General features: G+C 45.6%; 1 protein-coding gene across 3 annotated transcripts in view; it reads right to left on the reverse strand.

The window, feature by feature from the left end:
* The window catches only part of Snx29 (sorting nexin 29), a 524875-nt gene that overhangs the window by 346984 nt on the left and 157321 nt on the right, over positions 1 to 20570 (reverse strand). For all 3 annotated transcript variants that reach the window (XM_008829910.3, XM_029562003.1, XM_029562004.1), the window contains 2 exons: positions 18116 to 18179; positions 15916 to 16044 (listed from right to left, as the gene is read on the reverse strand). In XM_008829910.3, the coding sequence (XP_008828132.1) occupies positions 15916 to 16044; positions 18116 to 18179 (193 nt within the window). The remainder of the gene's footprint in view (positions 1 to 15915; positions 16045 to 18115; positions 18180 to 20570) is intronic.

The raw sequence follows: 20570 nt of genomic DNA on the forward strand, positions 1-20570 counted from the left end.
TCATTTTTAAAAATTAAAAAAACAAAAAAAAATTAAAAAAAAAAAAGAATTCTGCAACAGAATCCATCTGTGGCATTTCAACCTGTGAGCATGCAACTCAGTGTTAAGTGAGCAAAGCATGTCCAGACATAGGCTGGAAGGTCACAGGCAGACCACTGAAAACAGCTTTCCCATGTATTGTTTATGGTTTACTTGAAAATAAAATCTTAGGCCAAAATAACAAACATCATCAACAGTGCTGATCACAACACACTTTGTGTTTTTCGAAAGAAGCAAATCAAAAAAATCGACTCCGTTTGGTTCTGAGATAAAAATCCCAAGCACCTTCACTTCCTGAAATGGGACACTGAACATCCTGTGGGGGTCATCAGTGGCATCAACATCCCCCAGGAGTCCCTCAAGAAAGGCCACCACCAGCTCAGACTTGCTGTGGCAGAACAGGAACACTCCCATGAGCCCCAGGTGCCTGTCAGTACATTAAGGTCTGAGCACCAGTTGTCAACCTTGGCTACACACTGGAATTACCTAAGGAAACTGTGTCTCATCTCCAGAGAATCTAACCTAATTGGTCTGGAAGGTCGCCTGGACATAACAGTTTTAAAAGCTTCCCTTGGTGACTGAAAGGTACAGCCAAGGCTAAGCAATGTATTTAGCTGTTCAGCAGAGAGAATGCTGTATTAGGAAGTTAGTGACATCTAAGCAACAGTGGGCTAGATGAACCCCAGAGAATGACGCAACAGTCTTGAAATGGGTAAATAATTTACTTCCACAAAATCAGTACTAATGGTGGCTACCAGGCCTGGCTACACAGATTTTGCAGGGCACACTCTGTGCTTGGCACTTCTCACGCACTATTGACAAGGATGAGACTTTTTCACCCTAACTTTCTAGAAGAGAAACATTAGGTATAAAGTAGCATCTGAGAGCCATATCCAGAAGTGACAGAGGTTCCTGCGCAACCCTGAGAATGAGTGTTTCCTTACCTGTGTGCCCAGGGTGCCTCGCTTTCCTCACACTACACCCTAGTCTCGGCCACAAGAAGAACAGTTTGAGCTGTACATGGCAGGACACACTTGTAATCCCAGTACTTGGGAGGCTGAGGCAGGAGGATTGATAGTTCAAGGCCAACCGTGGCTACATACTGAGTTTGAGACCAGCCTGGGATATCTACCCACATTCTGCTTTGAAAAAAACAAACAATAAAATTAAATTAAAAAGAAGCAAGACTCAAGCTCATGCCTGTCCTACATCATCATGCTGTTTCCTTCTAAGGGCGGCCAGGTGCACTGGAGCATGTGGGTCAAAAGGTTAGTCTTTGGTGATGTAATCCTCCCCTTAATTTAAGAACCTAGGTCAGAATCAACCAAGTTGTGTTTACTTCTTATTGTCAAAGCTTAATGCACAATAGCAGACCTTTGAGGAATGAATAAACAAAGATAAAACACCCATTCTTGCAGAATTTTGGTAGCATCAAACTGCAGGCAAGCAGCTCTTCCTAGGCACCTTGCCTCTGCCCTGACACGCACCTTGTCCTCATGCTTGGCCCAGCATGCCAGTCCCACCTTATAAGATCTGGGTAGTTTGGGAGCAGGGTAAACAACAGAGCCAAGATGGCTGAACACACAGTATGACCTTGACAGATCACTGAGGTGTCAGGTCCAGAAGGCTCCTGAACATGAATCCTGCAGCACCTTTGCAGATGATCCTGAGGAACAAAGCAAGGTAGAAGGCTGAAGCAGGGTTCTCATGGGGACAGTGCTGCTCTCTAGAGGTGCATTATAAACGTGTGGGCCTGTCTGGCCCTCACAGTGGTGACACCTAGAGTACGGCTGAGGCAGTCCACACTGGCAGGTCAGCCTCCTGCAGTCATTTGGGAAAGAGACTTATTTATAACCTGAGCCTGAAATCTAATTTCACAGGCACTGAAGGTCCCACCTTTCCTCTGGGGTCTACCACACGCTTCCTTTTCATTTTCTGTGCTTATGAAGAACCACTTCTGGTCCTCCGCCCTCTGCCAAGTCCATGCCCATGCATGGTATAAGCATGTCGCTAATTCTTGTCTAACAGAGCTGTGTCTGCTCAATGTACAGCAAAATCTGTTTCTATTATAAATGACTTTGCTTTCATTTCTCTTTCTCGATACTGGTATGGCATTAAACTAGATCCTTAAAATCACTTGCATGTGTATGGTATTGTTAGCTATATATTTGGGGGAGCATCACCAGGTATGTTTATTTTTAAAAAAGAATACTGAAGGGCTAGAGAGATGGTTCAGCAGTTAAGAGCACTGGCTGATCTTGCAGAGGACTCAGTCTGGCTCCCAGCACTAACATTGTGGCTAACAACCATCCTTAACTTCAGTTCCACAAGACATAACATCCTCTTCTGGCCTCCAGGGATACTGCGTGACACTGGTGCACTTACATAAATACAGGCAATATACTCATGCACATAAAATATATAAATAAATCCATTTTTTTACTTTTATTTTATGTGTACAAGTGTATTGCCTGCAGGTATGTGAGTGCACCCATGTTGTGCAATGCCACGGAGGTCAGAAAAGGGCTTCGGATTCCCCTGGAACTGGAGTTAAGGCCAGTTGCTGGGAATCAAACCCAGGTCCTCTGCAAGAGCAGTCAGTGCTCTTAACCACTGAGCCATCTCTCTAGCCCCATAAATCCATTTTTAAATGAACACCAAGTCTGCTAGCATGGAGTTCAAAGATGACAAAACAGGTGAACTTGGTGGGTTGGGGAGATGGCTCAGCAGTTAAGAGCACTGGCTGCTCTTCCAGAGGACCTGGGCTCAGTTCCTAGCACCCACATGACAGCTAACAAATCATGCATAACCCCAGTTCCACGAGATCCAGTATCCTTTTCTGGTCTCCATGGACACTGCAAGACACAGGTACATTTACACACATGCAGGTAAAATACTCTTACACATAAAATAAAATAAACCCAAAAACAAAAAAGCCAGGCAGACTAACAGGGTTGCTAAGAGGTCACAGTTTATAAGACATAAGTAGCTAACCAAGGCAAGCCATGACAGGGACTTTTTGACTCCCATCAGAGTCCTGAGTCAGACTCTACTGACTCTGCAGGGCAGTTGGCACAAAGTAATAGCATGGTACCTTCACTCTGAGATTTCTAAAGAACCTGAATGTGATGCTGCCCATCAAGGAGAGGACCCCCCTCCATCCAGTTCAGGTAAGAAAAAGTTGCCACCTACTGGATCCAAGGAACACATAATCCAGGCCTGGCATCCAAAGTGAAGCCTATTGGGGAGATGGAATGAATCCAAGACTTTCTTGAACTCAATCACCAAAGTGCTAAGTGGATAGACTTAGCCCTAGGCTGCTGGGAGTTCTCTGGTCACCATGAGAGATTAAGCCTAAGAATGAAGCTAAACATGGGAAGAGAGGGAAGACATGGAGAACACGACACCCCAAGCCACTCCACCATCCTGCAGAGGTGGTTAGGTAGATTTCTGTCATCTCTGCATAACAGCCCTTACTACTTACATACTTTAAGCGCTTAAAGTTGGTGGTTGAAGGGTTTCCAGAAAGCCCCATTTCCCAAAAGGTGGCTAGAATAGAGTCCTGGGATAGATGGCTGTCACTAGCAGGTCTAAAGCTTGAGTTGACTGAACTGTGATCACAGAACAGCCACCAAGGTATTGGAAGAGCTGGCACTACTAGTGACACCTGGACCAACTGACACCATTACTGGCCCCACAGTCCCTTTCCTCCCTCACCTAATCAACATCACTGAGCATCTACTCTATGTCAGGCATTGTGTTAGAGGCCTAGAAGACCAAGTAAGCAATACAAAAGTAAAGCCCTTCCCTTATGGAACTTATGGTCTAAATGGAAGGACATGCGTGACAGCACAGACCACCACTGCCAGTAATAACTATGTTCAGGAAGGCTGGTGCCTGAGCAGGAACACAGATCTTATTTAGGTAAGGCAGGGAATGGCAGGCAGAACCTTCTTCTGATGGTTTGAATGAGAAGTCCCCCATAGATTCATGTCTTGGTCCCTGGTTGGTGGTGCTGTGGTGCTGTTTGAGGAGATTGTGGAACTTTTAGGATGGGGCTCCTTGCTAGAGGAAGGACTTTGAGAGTGTATAGCTTCACCCCACTTTTGGTTCACTCTTTCCTTTGTGTTACAGTTGAAGATGTGATCTATCTCTTAGTTTCTTGCTCCAGTCACTTGCTATATGACTCCCCACTATGATGGAGTTTTAACCCTCTGGCTTAACCCATAAGCCAAAATAAACTTCCTTCTTTAAGTTACTTCTGCCCTTGTAGCTTATCAGAGCAACAGAAAAATAACTAATATATTTCTGTAGCAAGTAGCAAAAACAGATAAACCCAACTTCAATTCACTTACAGAACAATGGGGGTTTATTGGTCCACACAACTACAAGGTCCAGAGGGGCTTTCAAGAGTAGGTTGATCCAGCAGCCCACTGACATCCTAAGCTCCCTCACCCCCTTCTCTATCCTCAGCTACCGCATATCCCTCACCCTAAGGCTGTCTTCCCCAACAGGAGTACAACGGCCAAGGCAGCTGAAGCCTTCACACCTCATAACACGTCTCCCAGAGGAGGGAGCCATTCGTTGGGCAAAGGACAATCTCCCTCCAAAATCCCACAGACCTCCAGTCATACCTCCATGGGCAGAATTAGGTCACATGTCTATTTCCAAACCACGTCTAGTTTCCTGAAACAATCACTCTGGGAAGGAGATGGAATTATCTTGACCAGATGAGACATGCTAAACCTGCCATGACCAACACACTACAGCAATAGTTCTGAGGACAATGAAGACCCCCCCCAGCAACTCTTCCTCTAGAGGAGAAAAAAAAGTCCTCTCTTCTTCCCCAAGTCTCAGTCCCTAAACACAAGCTTCCTAAAGTAGATAAGAAAGAAAATGTAAATTTTCTGAAAAGTAAATGTTATGTATGGCTTGCTGGTTTGGTTTGGAGACAGGGCCTCATTATGTCGCCCTGGCTGGCTTGGAACTTGCTATGTAGACCAAGCTGGTCTTGAACTCAGAGATCCGCCTGCCTCTACCTCCTGAGTGCTGGGATTAAAGGCATGTACCACCACACCTGGCTCTGAATGTTCTGGCTTTAAGTGATATATTTGGGTGTGGAGATGATCTTGTAAAGTCAGTCAACTCAACTGGATTTAGAACAGCCTGGGATATGGTGATGCATACCCCTGGCTATGCCTGTGGGTGTGTCTCCAGAGGATAAATGAGAGGGGAAGAACTACCCTGAATGTGAGTGGCTCCATTCCAAGTCCTGGGAACCCACAGAAAATAAACAGAGGAAGGAAATGGGGAGGTCAACACAAGCAATCTGCTCTCTGTTTGCTGGCTACCATCCTGTGAGCTGCTCTGCTGTACCACATTCTCCTGCCATAACACACTGAAATCAGGAGCCAAAATCTTTCTTTCTTCTGCAATGTTTTAGGTCACAGTGACAGGTTAACTAATACAACATAGTAAAAACCAGACCTTTTTTTCTGCCCCTAAGCCAAAGAGAAAGCTTGTTTTCCTTTACATTGAAAGTTTCAGACATAGTCTCACTATGCAGCCTAACCTGGCCTTGAATTTGAGTGTTGTGATTCTAGGTGTGGCTGGAACACACTCCTTTTATCAAATAGAACTGCACAAATTCTTTCCCCTTTTCAGTTTCATATAAAAGCTCTCATCTTGACCCAATTAAAAGATGGGCTAATGATCTAAACAGAGAGTTCTCAAAGGAAGAAATAAAGATGGCTAAGAAACATCACTAATAATTAGGGAAATGCAAATTAAAACCACCCTAAGGTATCACCTTACCCTAATCAGACAGGCTAGGATCAAGAGAACAAATGATACCAAATGCTGGCAAGGATGTGGAGAAAGGGGAATGCTCATTCACTGTTGGTGGGATTGCTAACTCATGCAGCCTCTATGGAAAACAGTGTGAAGAACTCTTTAAAAACTAAGAATGGCTGGGCGTGGTGGTGCACGCCTTTAATCCCAGCACTCAGGAGGCACAGGCAGGTGGATCTCTGTGAGTTCAAGGCCAGCCTGGTCTACATAGTGAGTTCCAGGACAGCTGGGGCTACAGAGAGACACTGTCTCAAAAAGACCAAAAAAGAAAAGAAAACTAAAAATGAACCTACCATATGACCTGGTTATACCATTCCTTGGCATATACCCAAAGGACTCATCCTATTGTAGAGACACTTGTACAACCAGGTTTGTTGCTGCTCTTTTCACAATTGCTAAGAGATGGAAGCAAACCTAAGGGCCCCTCAACTGACAAGTGGTTAACAAAAATGTGGTATATTTACACAATGGCATTCTATTCAGCAGTAAAGATAAAATAATGAAATTTGCAGGTGAACGGATGGATCTAGAAACTGTTATACTAAGTGAAGTAACAGACTCAGAAAAACAAACGATGTATGTTGTCCCTCATATGTGGCTCCTAGCACCAAATCCTTTTAAATTCCAGGTCCTTTTAATAAGATGATGCTATTCAGCAGTTCCTTCTGCATGAAATAACTACCATCATCATGACTTCGGCTGAGCCTGATCACTAAACACAGTCAAATTGGGCTTGTTGACGGTTGTGCTCATTCATTAAAGGAGTCAAGCAGGGTCACTGGACCTTCACCTGAGGGTCACCAGCCACTCTTCTCAGCCAACTAGTCCAGCCTTGGAGGACAAAAGAAAAATGAGAAAGAACCCAATGGAGGGATGCTTTTGGAAGCCCTTGCCAAGAAACTCCAATGGACTATCATATGAACATTTGAAAATTGCCCTGTTCAGACGTTTTTCTAGTTCCCTGTCTAGAACTTGTAATGCTAATTACTCTTGCCTTTACTTCTCCTTCACATCACCTATTCATGATTCAAGGACTTTCTTTTCCCCTTAGAGACAAGAGTTATGCAATTTGGGAATCTTTTAGATAGACCCACTGAAGGAGTACACCAATTGCCTCACTCTGTGTCCCTGTTCAGCATGGAAGAAGCCAGAGCGGTTGGCATCCCTATTCCCTATTGACAATTTCGGTAACCTCTGCAGAGGATGGCATGATAAGAATAGGAGGTAGGAATTGGCTAGACAGTTAGGGTAAAAAGACCCCAAAGAAATGCAGCCAGTTTCTTGGCTAAAAGTCAAAATGTCCTTGGGCCTGTTAGCAACATACTCTGTTCCAAAGGCCAAAAATGTCAAAAGTATTTGGGAGCTTGTATCTAATCCTTAAAAAATTTTAGGGTTACCTCTTCAGAGGGGGGAATGTTGGAGGGGAGGGAGTAGGCATGGATTTGATCAAACCACCTTATATGCATGTATGAAATTCCAAATAAAGTTTTTGTAAAAGTTAAAAAAAAAAAAAAAGCTCTCATCTTGGTTTTGTGGGGTTTGTTCTTGGTTGCTGTGCTGGGTAGATGAACCATTGGCCTCATGAATGGTTAGGCAAGCTTTCCAACACTGAGACACATCCCTGGCTAAACTAATACTGCCATCTTGGCCTAAGGATATCATCTTTTAAAATTTATTTATTTATTTATTTGTATCTTATGTGTATGAGTGTTTTGCCTGCATGTATGTAAGTATATCTATGTTGTGCAATGACTGCAAAGGTCAGAAGAAGGGGTTGGATCCCCTGGAATTGGAGCTACAGATGATTGTTAACTGCTATATGGATTCTGGGAACCTAACCCAGGTTCTCTACAAGAGCAGCCAGTGCTCTTAACTGCTGAGCCATCTCTCCAGCCCCCTAAGGACAGTATCTTAAGCAGCTGCTACTATTTCACAAGCCTTAGCATAGGAATGGTAAATTACTGGCATGCTTAACCAACTTACCACCCTTTCATTTCCATGGCAGACACTGCTAATCAATAGCAGCACTCTTTCCCACTGAGCCTGGAAGAGACTCCAGAATCCTTAAGCAAAATCCCAGGATAAAACCTGTCAGCTTTTCTTATCAGAGTAAGTGTTCAAATTGGGGAGATGACAACCAAGAGGCACAGACTCTTGGTTCTAAAGCTATCCCTAACCAAGGACAGGCTCAGAATTCAGGTCAGTGTCCTGTGTCTACCCTTCTCAGGTCTGTCCACTTGCCTCATGATACAGACATAATCAGTGTCTAGAGATAGACACTAAAAAAATACACTGTCTTCTTCACAGAGGGAGTCTTCATATTTCTCCAGTAACTTACCAAAAGAAAAAGGAAGAGGTTGAGCTTTCTGGCAGAAAGTGAGATTTAAAGTTTTCATTGAAAGCCAATAAAGCTCTCCCATGGGTGCTGGACAGAACATCTGAGCAGGGCTCTCAGGTCCTTGGCCCATTCTTTTTGTAAAGGCCATGCCAGATAGGTCTCACTCTCACATGTGGACACTGTGGGGCAGATCCCCTTGGCCAGCAGCTGGACAGTGACAATAAACAAGAGGATACATACTAGGTGGCAGGGCTTGAAAAGTAACACCACAGGGAGTTGGAGGTCAAATGAAGGCCATTGCCAAAGGCTCCAGGATGCTCAGAGTAGGGGAAAGCTGGACAAGGGGAAGACCCGTGAGACCTGGCTTGGCCCCAGCATTCAGAGCAAGGCACCAGCTAACGAGGAGGTAACAGGCTGAGCCATGAAGGGCCTGCATGTGTGCTGAACTCTGGAAGACATAACTATCTTATCTGGATGCAAAATAATCCCCCCAGGCTCATGAGTTTACTGCCCAGCTGACAGTGCTGTTTTGGAAGTTGTGGAACAGTGGGTGGGGCCTCATAGGAGAAAGTGGATGAAGGAGAGTTTAGGGTTTATAGCTTGGTCCCACTTCCTGTTCTACTGAGATATGAGATGTCCCAGTCTTACATTCCCAACACCATGAAACCACCTGCCACCATGAACCTGCCTGCCACCATGTCTTCCCCACCATGATGGATTGTACCCTCAAACTGTAAGCCAAAACAAACCCTTCCTCCCACAAGGTACTTCTCATCAGATACTTGAACAAAACAATGACAAAAGAAATTGACTAGGGCCATATGGCTCAGCCGTGAAGAGCACTGGCTGTCCTTGCAGAGGATGTGTGTTCAATTCCCAGTACCCAAATGGTAATCATCCATAACTCCAGTTCTAGGGGAATTCAATGCTATCTTCTGACCTCCATGGACATTGCACAACACAGGTGTACTTATATACACGTAGACAATACGTTCAATACACATAAAATAAGTAAAACATTTTTTAAGGAAAGAAACTAACAGAAGCATTAGAGCACATCTTCCCAACAATCCCAATCAGGGAGGAAGTCGCCAGGCACACCTACCTGCCTGCCTCAGGGACCTGGTGGGGCTATCGGTCATGGTCGCCTACTCCCTCCCCTACACAGAGCACCAGTGAGGATGCTTTCCTGAGTGTTACACATGGCCCTTTTCCCCTTGGGCTCTGCAAAAGGCTATTGCTACTGGACACCCCGAGGTGTGGAAAGCCTACGAGGTACCTACAGCGGAAACTGCGCAGCTGTGAGGGTCATGGAGGGAGCTGCTGATATCACCAGAGCATTCAGGTCCAACAATACCTGAAGAAAGAGACCTGTTCTCTTTCCCTGCCATAGCAACAAAACTTTGGGTTTTGTCTGATGTGGATTCTCCTGCCAAAGAACAATGACATCACTTGGGAACAAATCAGTGAAGTTACAGGCAAAATGGCAGTGTCAGGAGCAGAGTCCCTGCCCTGAGTGCATCCTCCACTGAGCCAGATACAGCTGGAGGACACCACCTAATGTCAGGAGGATGTAGTACTATGTACTGCTTCAGTAAACTCTTCAAGAGAAGAACCAGAGGCTGGGAGAGGAAGAGGGTCTGGCAAGGCTGGTCCTACAGAGGACATAGGAAGCAGCATCCTAAGCAACACTGTGGGGTTTGTCTTCAAGAATACTGTCCCAACCCTTTGGTGAAGTTCTTTCAGAAACCTAGCAGGTTAAGGGGATGGATCTCCTTAGGCTCAGAGAAAACACAACCTGTTCCATGCCCTAACATACACACAGGAACCCTTAGTTAGAACTTGTGGCAATAACCGAGAGAAAAATCATCCAGTAGCCAGGTCAAGTAACAGAAAATGCCAGATGAAAACTGGCTTCAGGAAAGGCTGGACCCAGAAGCTCATATAACACTGTCAGAAAATGCTGACTTCCCCTCCCTCCAGCAATTCCTCATGTCCTCTCAGGAATGCTATGCCTTGCTCTTAGCACATCAGCTGGCTACACACCTTTCCTAGACCCCATCTTGATGCCCTAAGGATGGGGCAGCTGACTCTCCAGGCCTGGATCAGCCACCTCTAGAGGACCAGGATGGGCAGCAATGGGATCCATTGCATCAGCCCACATGAGCAACCTGACAGAAAGAACCACAGAGAAGATGACAGAATTATGAGGGTTCATCTGACTAGGTTACAAATGTCCAGATACCTAAGCATCATCTCTGTAAATGTGAGAAGGTGTTTCTCAGAGAGAGAAGTGGACAGGGCAGAGCATTCCACCCTTACCAGTGCACTGGGGCATCCTTTCACTGAGGGCCAAAACAGAACAAAAAAAACAAGGGAAGGGGAAGGTTCTTCCTGCCTGATGGCTTGAGCCCGGAAAAGGTCATTTCCTGCCCTCAGGGCTCCTGGTTGTCAGTCTAGATCAACACCAACAGCTCCAAGGCCTTCAAATTACACTGGCGGCTTCTTGGGTCTCCACTTGCAGATGAGAGAGGTCATGGAACTCCCCAGCATCCATAGTCATGTGACATAATACCTTAAGAATCACTGCTTTCCAGAGCAATACTGACATCCTGTTTGCTCTGCTTTTCAGGAAGACCATGTAGCCCCAGGAAGAAGCTGAAGCCTTGTGAACATGGTGGGCAGCCTTTAAGATGGACCCACCAACGCCTGCTCCTGCTAGTCACACCCATGGCCGATCTGTGTAACCACAGAATACAGCAGCAAGGACTGTGTGTAAGCATGATGTTACAGAAACCTAGCGGCCTCCCCCTTGGGCGGGGGGGGGGGGGGGGGGGGGGGGAGATGGGCGGAGCTCAGGGCCCGGGGGCGGAGCTGCCGTCTCAGCCTCCTGGGTGGCTCGCCCTGAGCTTGCAATCCCTTCTGCTGTTCTGGAACTGAGGCACTGAACTTTGAGAGCTGGTAGTAGGTAACAGGAGAAAGTAGGGTTGTGACCAGTTATTTAAAAGAACCCAGCCGCCGCCCCCCCCGGGGGGGGGGGGGGGGGGTGTTCTCTCTACAGAAGCCACCTGCCACACAGCCCTATGGAGGCCCTAGCAGCAGAAACCCAAGGCCTCTTGTCAACAGCCACATGCATGAAAGTGACCCTCCAGTCCCAGTCAAGCCTTCAGGTGACACTGACTCTAGTCAGCAGCTCAACCTCCACCTCCTGAAAGACCCTCACCCATTCTCAAAGCCCTAGATCCACAGAAGTCATGGAGAATTATAAACACTTGCTTCAGGCAACCAAGTTTGGAGATAAGTGTCACACAGCAAGAGATAACTAATACAAAAAGCAGAAACAGAAAATGTCTCCTCTGCAGCCTAATAACTGTCTTTATATGCAGCTTCTTTGGTTGGACCTGTCACCCCAAGTTCAAGGGTTGGAAATGTAACTCCCCATGCAGCAATGTGGAGAGGTAGATACCAAGGACTGATCATGTTATGAGGACTCTACCCCTATCAATGGATGAACACCATTAACTTCAAAGCAGATCAGCTGCCTCTTCCCTCTCAAGTTCTCCCCAACACGATACCTTCTACCATGCTCTGTACCCCACCAGGTACAGCACCTCAACCCTAGCCTTCCCAGCTTCCAGAACTATGAGCCAAATTAATTTCTGTCCATTACACATTAGCTAGTCTGTGGTGTCCTGTTAGAGCAGGACCAAAGAGGAAGGAAGACACTTCCCTCAAAGGGACTTCTCCTCATGTAAATTTATGTCTCCTTTTTTTAACATCTGTCTCCTAGCTGGAGCTTTCTTAATTCAGCAGGAAGCAAGTCAATCAATTATTTAGAGGGCTGTGACTTACACAGCTTTAACTGCACCTGATTATAATGCCACCCGCCAGGAGTGAGCAGTGGCTGGGGGCCACAAAAACACTGTGCCAGTTACACAACCTTGGCCTTTGTTGAACCACAACAGATGAAGGGAAAGCCATTAATTTTGAGCAAAAAGGATGGATAATCAAATGCTAAATCTGCTCAGTGATGTTTCAGTTTTACAACCATGTACCCAAGGCCAATAAAACATGTGTATACAAACACACTCAGTAGGATACTAAGAACATAAACTTCACTTTTCTGAGCCTGATAAAGCCTAGCTTTTCATTCTTCCTGCATTGCTGCTATTAGAATATACCTTCTGATTAGCAAGGCTTATAGTAATCTTAAGTAATGAAAAATGATGCACTTTGAAGCGTATTTTTTGAACCAATAAATAGTCTCTCATTTTATTCATGTAATAATTCATTGAAGTTGTTTTCTTTTCCCCATTTTATAACTAAGAAAACTGAAAGAGAGATTAAAAATTCACCCAAGGTCACACAGCTAGCAAGAACAGAGACACACTCTGATTCCCAAGTCCAGTGCCAAAGCCTGTACACTAAACCACCAAGCCACCTGCATTATCAAATCTGCCACCGAAGCCTGGGTAGATCTGAGAAGAGGGCAGGTGCAGCACACACACAGGCCTCAGCCTATGACATGTCACTGCCCCAGTGTGACTGTGACACATCAGCCTTGGCCCCAAGCAACAAGTGCCTAAGCAAGTCCACTGTCCACCAACGTGGACAGCTGCCCCTTCTATGGCCAGAAGCAAGAAGGACCTTCTGATGGCTGGCACAAGTGAGCTCACGTGGCTGGCTGTTCCATGTGCCTTCTTCCACTTTCCAAACCCAGAGACTGCCAACTTCCAGGCACCTCAAATTCTCAGGTACTTATGCTTAAATGGGGAGGCTGGAAATTATAAAACTGTGATTTCCCTACCTCACTGTGGAACAAAAATTTCCCTAGGATTGTCATATGCTAAAATGCACTCACTATGAAATATGTGCACAATAGTCTGTGCTTGCCCAGTGTCTCAAGCACCCGTACCATTCCTTCTCTGCCCACTCGGTACATAAGACCATCGCCTTTTACACAGATGAGGAAACACATACTGGCAAAAGCTGAGCAACTCATCCAGAAACACACAATTGCAAGTTAATGGAGCCAGGGCTCAAAGCTAAGCTGACACTTAACACAAGCCAGAAAAATAAAGGGGCTATAGTCTCCCATCCCTGGTGTTCAGAGTCAGTGTCTCTGAAGACTGCAGAGTCAACATCAAATACAATTACATCAGATACAATTACAATTACTTACACCAGTAAGGTCAGGTAAGATGGAGCTGGGTGAGGACATGCCCAATTAGGCACCAATGACTGCTTATGAGCACCACTGACCCAGCTCTGATGCTATGGAGATACGTGTTAGGATACAAAGGAGAGAGAAGTTCAAGAAACGGAAATTTTTTTTTTTTTTTTATCTTTTTGAGACAGGGTCTCCCTGTAGTCCCAGCTGACTTGAAACTCACTATGTAGACCAGGATGGCCTCAATCTCAGAGATCCACCTCCTCCTGCCTCCGGAGCGCTGGGATTAAAGGCCTGTGCCACCTTGTCTGTCAAGGAATGGAATTTAGATTTAAGGTCATGTGACTGTATTGGATTACAGATGCTTGAGGATCACACACATCATCTCCCAGCAACCAACACTAAGTGCTGCTATATAAATCTCCTAATTCTGGGTGCCTGGCACAGCCCCAGGACATTGTCTCTCCTGCCTTTATTCAAAAGCAGTATCCAGTCTGAAATGTCCCCACAGGGTCATATGTTTCAGTACTTGGTCCCCAAATGATGGCTATATTTGGGAAAGTAGTGGAACCTTTGGGACACAAGGCCTAGAAAGCAGACATGAGCTGCTAGGGGAGGGTTCTGAAGATGATGCCTGCTTCCTGTCTGCTGCTGTGATGCAGGCAGCTGCCTCATCATTCCACCACCATGCCTTTCCAGCCATGATGAACCAAAAACCCTGAAACCATGAGCCAAAATAAGGCATTCCTTAAGTGGATTCTGTCAGATATTCCGTCACAGTAATGAGACAAGTAACTAATACAATCAATGAACTGATTATCTCACCTAATTGGAAGCAGCCCAAATGTTAAATTGACCACATTAGCAACCAATTAGTGTGGTCAATTTAATATGCTATATTAATTCAATGAAATACCACACTCAGATATACAAGAATGGTTTACCTCAAAACTGCTTTTGGAGTGGGAAACGGAGAGAGCAGGTCAAACAAAAGTGATGAGGCAACAATTATAAGTGTGGTATATAAAAGTATATTTACAGGTCAACAAATTCAGTTTAAAAACTGAGTGTTTTGATAGGAGTTGGAATTTTTTTAATTCATCACAGTTTAATAAGATATAAACAACACAACAGAAAAAAATTAATGGCTCTTTTGGGGTTGCTCCTTTTGGTTTTTTGTTTTGTTTGTCTGTTTTGAGACAGGGCTTGAAGCCACAGCTGGTCTGGAACTCACTGTATAGATCAAGCTGCCCTCAATCTCACAAAGATCCACCTGCCTCTGCTTCCCGAGCATTGGGATTAAAGGTACACGGCAGCACGCCCACCTTATTAATGAATTAATGTCAGAAGAGGACAAAAGAATCATCTACTCACTCTTAAATAAAAATAAAAATAGGCTCAGTCATACTTGTAATTAATTAGAGAAACACAAATAAAATATAACCTGCCAGCCTCATTCTTCTCCCATGATATGAGGAGATCCAAAACCTGGCTCCTGCCCATTAAGCATGGCTGGGAGCAACACAGTCTCTCACAATGTTGTGTGGTCTACACGGCCCAGAATCTGTGATACACAGGGCCTGCACATGCCCTTTACCTTGATAGCAGATCCCCTTCCATGAACACTTCCAGGAAACACACTCACATGAGAACGTACTCACGTGGGAACACACTCACACGGGAACACACTGACAAGAGCCTGGGATATGGGGCTGGGATGTTATCAGTAGTCACAAAGGACTGCAAACACCCATAATGTCCAGCCACTAGCAGGCTGATTAAACCAATTCTGGTTTAGTCCAACCAGGACACATCAGGAGCTACTAGAAAGAGGATAGCAGTCACACATACACTGACATGGCAGCCTCCCTAGGACGCAATGTGAGCAGTGTGCACAAGATGGAAAGGAAAAAGCACAAGCACATGCATCTGCTATATGCACATAAAGCATCTCCAGACTTGGTCATACTGATGCCTCCAGGGAACGAACTGGATGCCAGGCCAAAAGAAGGCATGCGTATCAGTTAACCTTCTGTATTTTGAACCATATGCACATATCAGTCATTCAAAGAAACAGGAAAATTAAAATACATAAATTTCATTTCCTTTGTCCTCCCTTTTTGTTAATTGAAAGTATGGGTGATGGGGCTAGAGAGATGGCTCAGTGGTTAAAAGCAATGGCTGCTCTTGAAGAAAACCCAGGTTCAAATCCCAGCACCCACATGGCAGCTAACAACCATCTGTAATTCCAGTTCCAGGGGATCCAATGCCTTCTTCTGTCCTCCACAGGCACTGCATGACACAGATGCACTTACATACATTCAGGTATAACACTATGCACATAAATTAAAAATGGTGGGGTGGCACATGCCTGTAATCCCAGCACTCAGGAAGCCAAGGCAGGAGGACTAAGTTCAAAGCCTACCTGGGCTACATAGTGAGACCTTTCCTCAAAACCAAACAGAAAGATGTGGGGAAATATGCCTGCACTTGCTGGCTCTGTCCCTTGCCCTCCTACCTTGCCAGCGCCTGGACCTTCATGGTGTGTCTTTCCTGCTGCTCAGCCACCTTCTTTTTCAAGGTGTCCACCTCTTGCCGGAGTGCAGCCGAGTGTTCCATTTCACCATCTAGGAGATTCCGCAGTGACCTGGAAGAGAGGGTTCCACTGTCAAGAGGCTCTTCATCCAGCTCACAATACAGTTCTTTACCTAAGTCAAGTCCCTTCATTGCCCACAAGGCTCTGTACAAACCACAGTCCAATTCTATCTCATATAAGCTGACGTAAGCAGACAGCAAACACTGGCCAAGAGCCTAAGAGCCAGAACTGCCGTGAGCCCCAGGGCAGTCAGTCACCTGTGGCCAGGCTCTGGGTCCTTCTTCCCTGTGACAGTTCAGATCAAGGAAAAACACGTAGCTGAGCAAACACCAAGAAAGTGCTCCTAAAGACATCCCATTCAAAGATGTTAAACTGAGTTCTACCATATCCACAATGGGTAAGAAAGCACAAAGGGAAGGATGTCAGAAGAGCCAAAAGAATCGTCTATAGCAGGAAAACAGACTACTTACTCAGACTCTATGACAGATGTCTGGTCCTGCTCCTACCACTGCCCACAGAACACACCATGAGCCCGTGGCCCTCACCATTCCAGACTAAACAAGCACATATGGCATTGTACAGAACTAAACATTAGATATAGCATAGCTAGTCTCTTATAGTCCTGAATATTTTCAATTATAAAGCATGTTCATTTGCATACATGGCATCACTTGTCTCCAGAAAAGGACAGTTCTAGAAGCATCGCAAGTTACCACCTTGAAGTGAGATGAACATGGTCCTACCAACCACTATACATGAATCGTTGTTTCTAGAAAACCAGCTGTGGTGTATCTACTGACAAAATCCAGAAGACACCTGCCATGGACATCAGACTGCATCAGAGACACCTGGCCCCACCACTACCCCACTGTCACTGAGCTCTCTAAGACATATATCCCTAGAAGGTTGGAGAAGATTCTCCTTCTGGAGCCTGTGACACCCCGACATAAACATATCAAGGGAGGGGATATGTCTAGGAAGGAAAAGAAATCAACAGACAGTGCCTGTCATTCTTCACAAGGTAAGACAAAGCCCATGCTTCCTCCAAGATAATACTCCAGCTGGAGCAGGGACGAAACCCTGCGGTGGCTGGACGCCCTTTGTTAAAAGTATATTTTAGCTGGGAAATGATACTGTCTAAAGACTCCTAAAAACATCCTCTTTTGTTTTAGAAATTATTCTTGCTTGCCTTTGTGTGTTTCCATAAAAGATGAGGAAGGAGCTTGTCAAGTTGGACCCAAAATAAGGTCTAAAAGAGCACTGTGAATGGATGTCACCATGGACCTTTCATTTCAGCTCTCAGTAAAGGAACAAGAGGGTGACCTGAACACATACACACATGTGCCGAGACCTATGTTCCCCACCACCTCCTCGAGTGAGGCAGCCTACTGGTACCCAGAGGCCTATGTGAATAATCACAGCCTAGCCCACCACTGATCAGTCTCAAGACACTGGCTCAGGAAAAGCCAGACACAGAACTTCAGACACTAGCATAGTCCCAGTATGATCAACACTGGTAGTAACTAGTATGAGTGTTAATAGGGAAGAAAATATTAATAAAACTGCTTTTCATTGTCTACTTTCTAAAGAATCCAAGTGTCATCTTGTCCTAAGCATCCTTTATTCAGGTAGATGCTGGATTGCCAGGAACACACAGGTCTTCAACTGATGCTCACTTAAACACTGCTTTACAGGTAAGGAAGTATTTGGAAGGGGCATAGGGTTTGCTCTTGATATGATAAAAATGTTATGAAATTGACCCTGGTGATGGCTGCAAGTGTCTGAGAATACAGTAAAAATCAATGAATTGTACACTTTGAATAGGTGAGCTAGAGGGTACGAGTTTTATGTCAGTGAAGACTGGTTTAAAAAAGAATCCAAGACCATCCCTCCACATTCTCTCTGTCATAAGATGATACCACTATTGTTGGATCCCATGCCTTGCTTATTTGCAAACCACAGCAAATCGACTGGAGCGGCCCATTCCAGACAAAAACTGAGAAATCGCCAGTCAGAGTTTTGCCAGCAAAGCACAATTTTCTTCATCTGTTACATTCTCTTTGTGATCAGGAGAAGAATGTCAGGGCAAGAGACCATCCCTCCACCCTGAAGGTCATGGTACCTGTTCTCTTCTTCCAGCTCATCCTTCCTGTTCATCATGGCTACGATGGCTTGACGTAGTTCATCTGAAGGAGGAAAGCAAAGGCAGCATTAATTGGCAGATGATCCCCGCTACACTGTCCCCTCACCTCTGTGGTGCATATCATGAAGGAGCTTGTCTAGGTAACTTCCCTCTTCCCTTGCAAAAATTGCTCCTTTACAGCCTCTGAGATTCAATGGGCTTAGCTGTGACTTTCAGCCACCACGTCAAACAGAAGGGCAGGGAAGGATGAGAACAAATGTGTATGTTGGGGGCCAGCTTCCACATGCAGTTTGCATTAATATTTTATTTATTATTTTTATTTTATGTATATGTGTGTATTGCCTACATGTAAGTAAGTGCACCCATGTCATGCAATGCCCGCAGAGGACAGAAGAGGCCATCGGATGCCCTGGAACTGGAGTTACGGACAGCTGACAGCTGTGATGTGGGTGCTGGCATTAGAACCCAGGTCTTCTGCAAGAACAACCAGTGTTCTTAACTGCTGAGCCATCTCTCCAGCCCACAGTTTGCAACTTTTAAGTGCTTTTCCAAGTCTCTGCCCCTGAACAACATTACTTAGGAACAGTGATGCGTTGCCTATTACAGCTGTTTATCAACTGAGACAGCAGATGAAGTGGCACCCAGCTCCATACTAGCATAGAAGTAGTTAGTCAAGGTTAGTAAAACATCTGGCTTTCCTACACTGCCTTCTTGGTTAGTACACAGCTGACAAGGGGGTGTGTTCAGTACACAGTGCACACTTAATCATGGAGCTACTTTTCTGACACCTTCCACACAGGAAAGCATTCATGAGTAGGAAGCCACACCTTTGTACTGAATATGCATCCGCACTTCCTGTCTACATCAAGCTTAACTGTTGGCACTGAGCACATGTTGAAGGCATTGCCAGATCCTAGCTGATCTCCAGATCCGGAATGTCTGCTTCTCTGGAGAGCCAGTCTTGTTCTGTCTGTTTCCTTTATTCAAGTTCCCTCTTAATGTGGCTGCTAGAAAGCTTGGAGCCCAAATCACACAGCTAGTAGTCATCTGTGACAAGGTCCAGAACTACCTACCATTTGTCCATGTGTGATAAGGACACAACACGGGTTTTGAGGGGTTCAGTCCCCAGTGCCACATTATAAGATTAGAGTATGATCCTGGCCAATTTTCTCAATTTTGAAATTTTTCACAATACTGAAAAATAGCTAGAAAACACCTTTCAAGAAAGGTTAATACAAAAGATCAGGGATGAGAGGAGGAGGCATCCCTGAGAAACAGAAGGAAGGGTGCTAAGCCTGTGGCCCATGACACAGCCTTGAGTGAAAGCAAGGAGGCCCAAGGAGACGGCCTAAGACAGAAAATGAGCAGAAGAGAGCTGCTGCCCATGGGACCATGCGCTCCTGGACTTATGAAGACCCAATGCTCATGTTTGTTCATTCATTCATTCGTTCATTCCTTCCTTCCTTCCTTCCCCCCGCCCTACTAAAATCCTACTAGGTTCAAGTACCTTCCCAAGGAAAAGAGCCAGGCTCCCAACTCATCAAGGGGAAGGGGCCTCCCAAGGAAGATTCTTAATGGAAAATAATAGAGAGCATCACATGCCTACATGAAACCAAATGAGTAAGATCTTCCCTTCTGATTCTGACCCAGTAACGAGGGTTCTTGCTCTGAGCCTTGCTTTAGAGGCTTTCCTTCAGACAGACACTTGGGCAGTAGCACCCTTCTCACCTCCCTAGAGCCTGTAAAGGAAGAGTAAGACGGGAGTCTCTGGGAGGCAGTATCTTCACAGGCTGCAGCAGGAAAGACTACAGCTGAGAACTTACCATGCTGCTACGAATTATAATTGTACTCTGATCAATCTACAGAGGGAAAACAAAGCAAGGGATCTGACCCCGTGGCAGGATAAAAACCTTCTGAGCTCTGATCTTCAGGCCAGCCAGGCAAGCACTGCAGGGCACTGCAGACACAGGCTCAGCTGCTCCTTGACTCCAGGGCCTGCGTGGGCTCTGGGTTTTCCTTAGGGGCTCTCTTCCTCCACTGGAGTTCTCAGCTAGCCTGAACCACACATGAAGCAAAGGATCACTCACAGTCACAAGGAATGGCTCACAGATCTGGGTCTAGAAGAGGCAGAATCTTATAATACAAGAACCTGCACTGTTTGCCAGGCAGCCCTGCCCACCCTTCTCTCCACTCTGCAGTGACACATCTGCTTAACACTCATGAAGTGCTTGTTCTGGACCCAAGTGGGACCAGAGTGCAACAGATGACAGTGCGGGCACCAGCAGCACCAGTGTACTCTGTTAGGAGTGCCCTGGACTGGGCAGGTCAAGCTGTCACACTGACAGGCCCTCATTCCCTCAGCTCTGCCCCTCTCAGAAGGAAGAGCTCATCTCATGAACATGATCCGGCCATTTGTGTCTGTCATCCTGTAGCC

The sequence above is a fragment of the Nannospalax galili genome, unplaced genomic scaffold (assembly GCF_000622305.1).
Source record: "Nannospalax galili isolate Female #2095 unplaced genomic scaffold, S.galili_v1.0 scaffold32, whole genome shotgun sequence".
NCBI lineage: Eukaryota > Metazoa > Chordata > Mammalia > Rodentia > Spalacidae > Nannospalax > Nannospalax galili.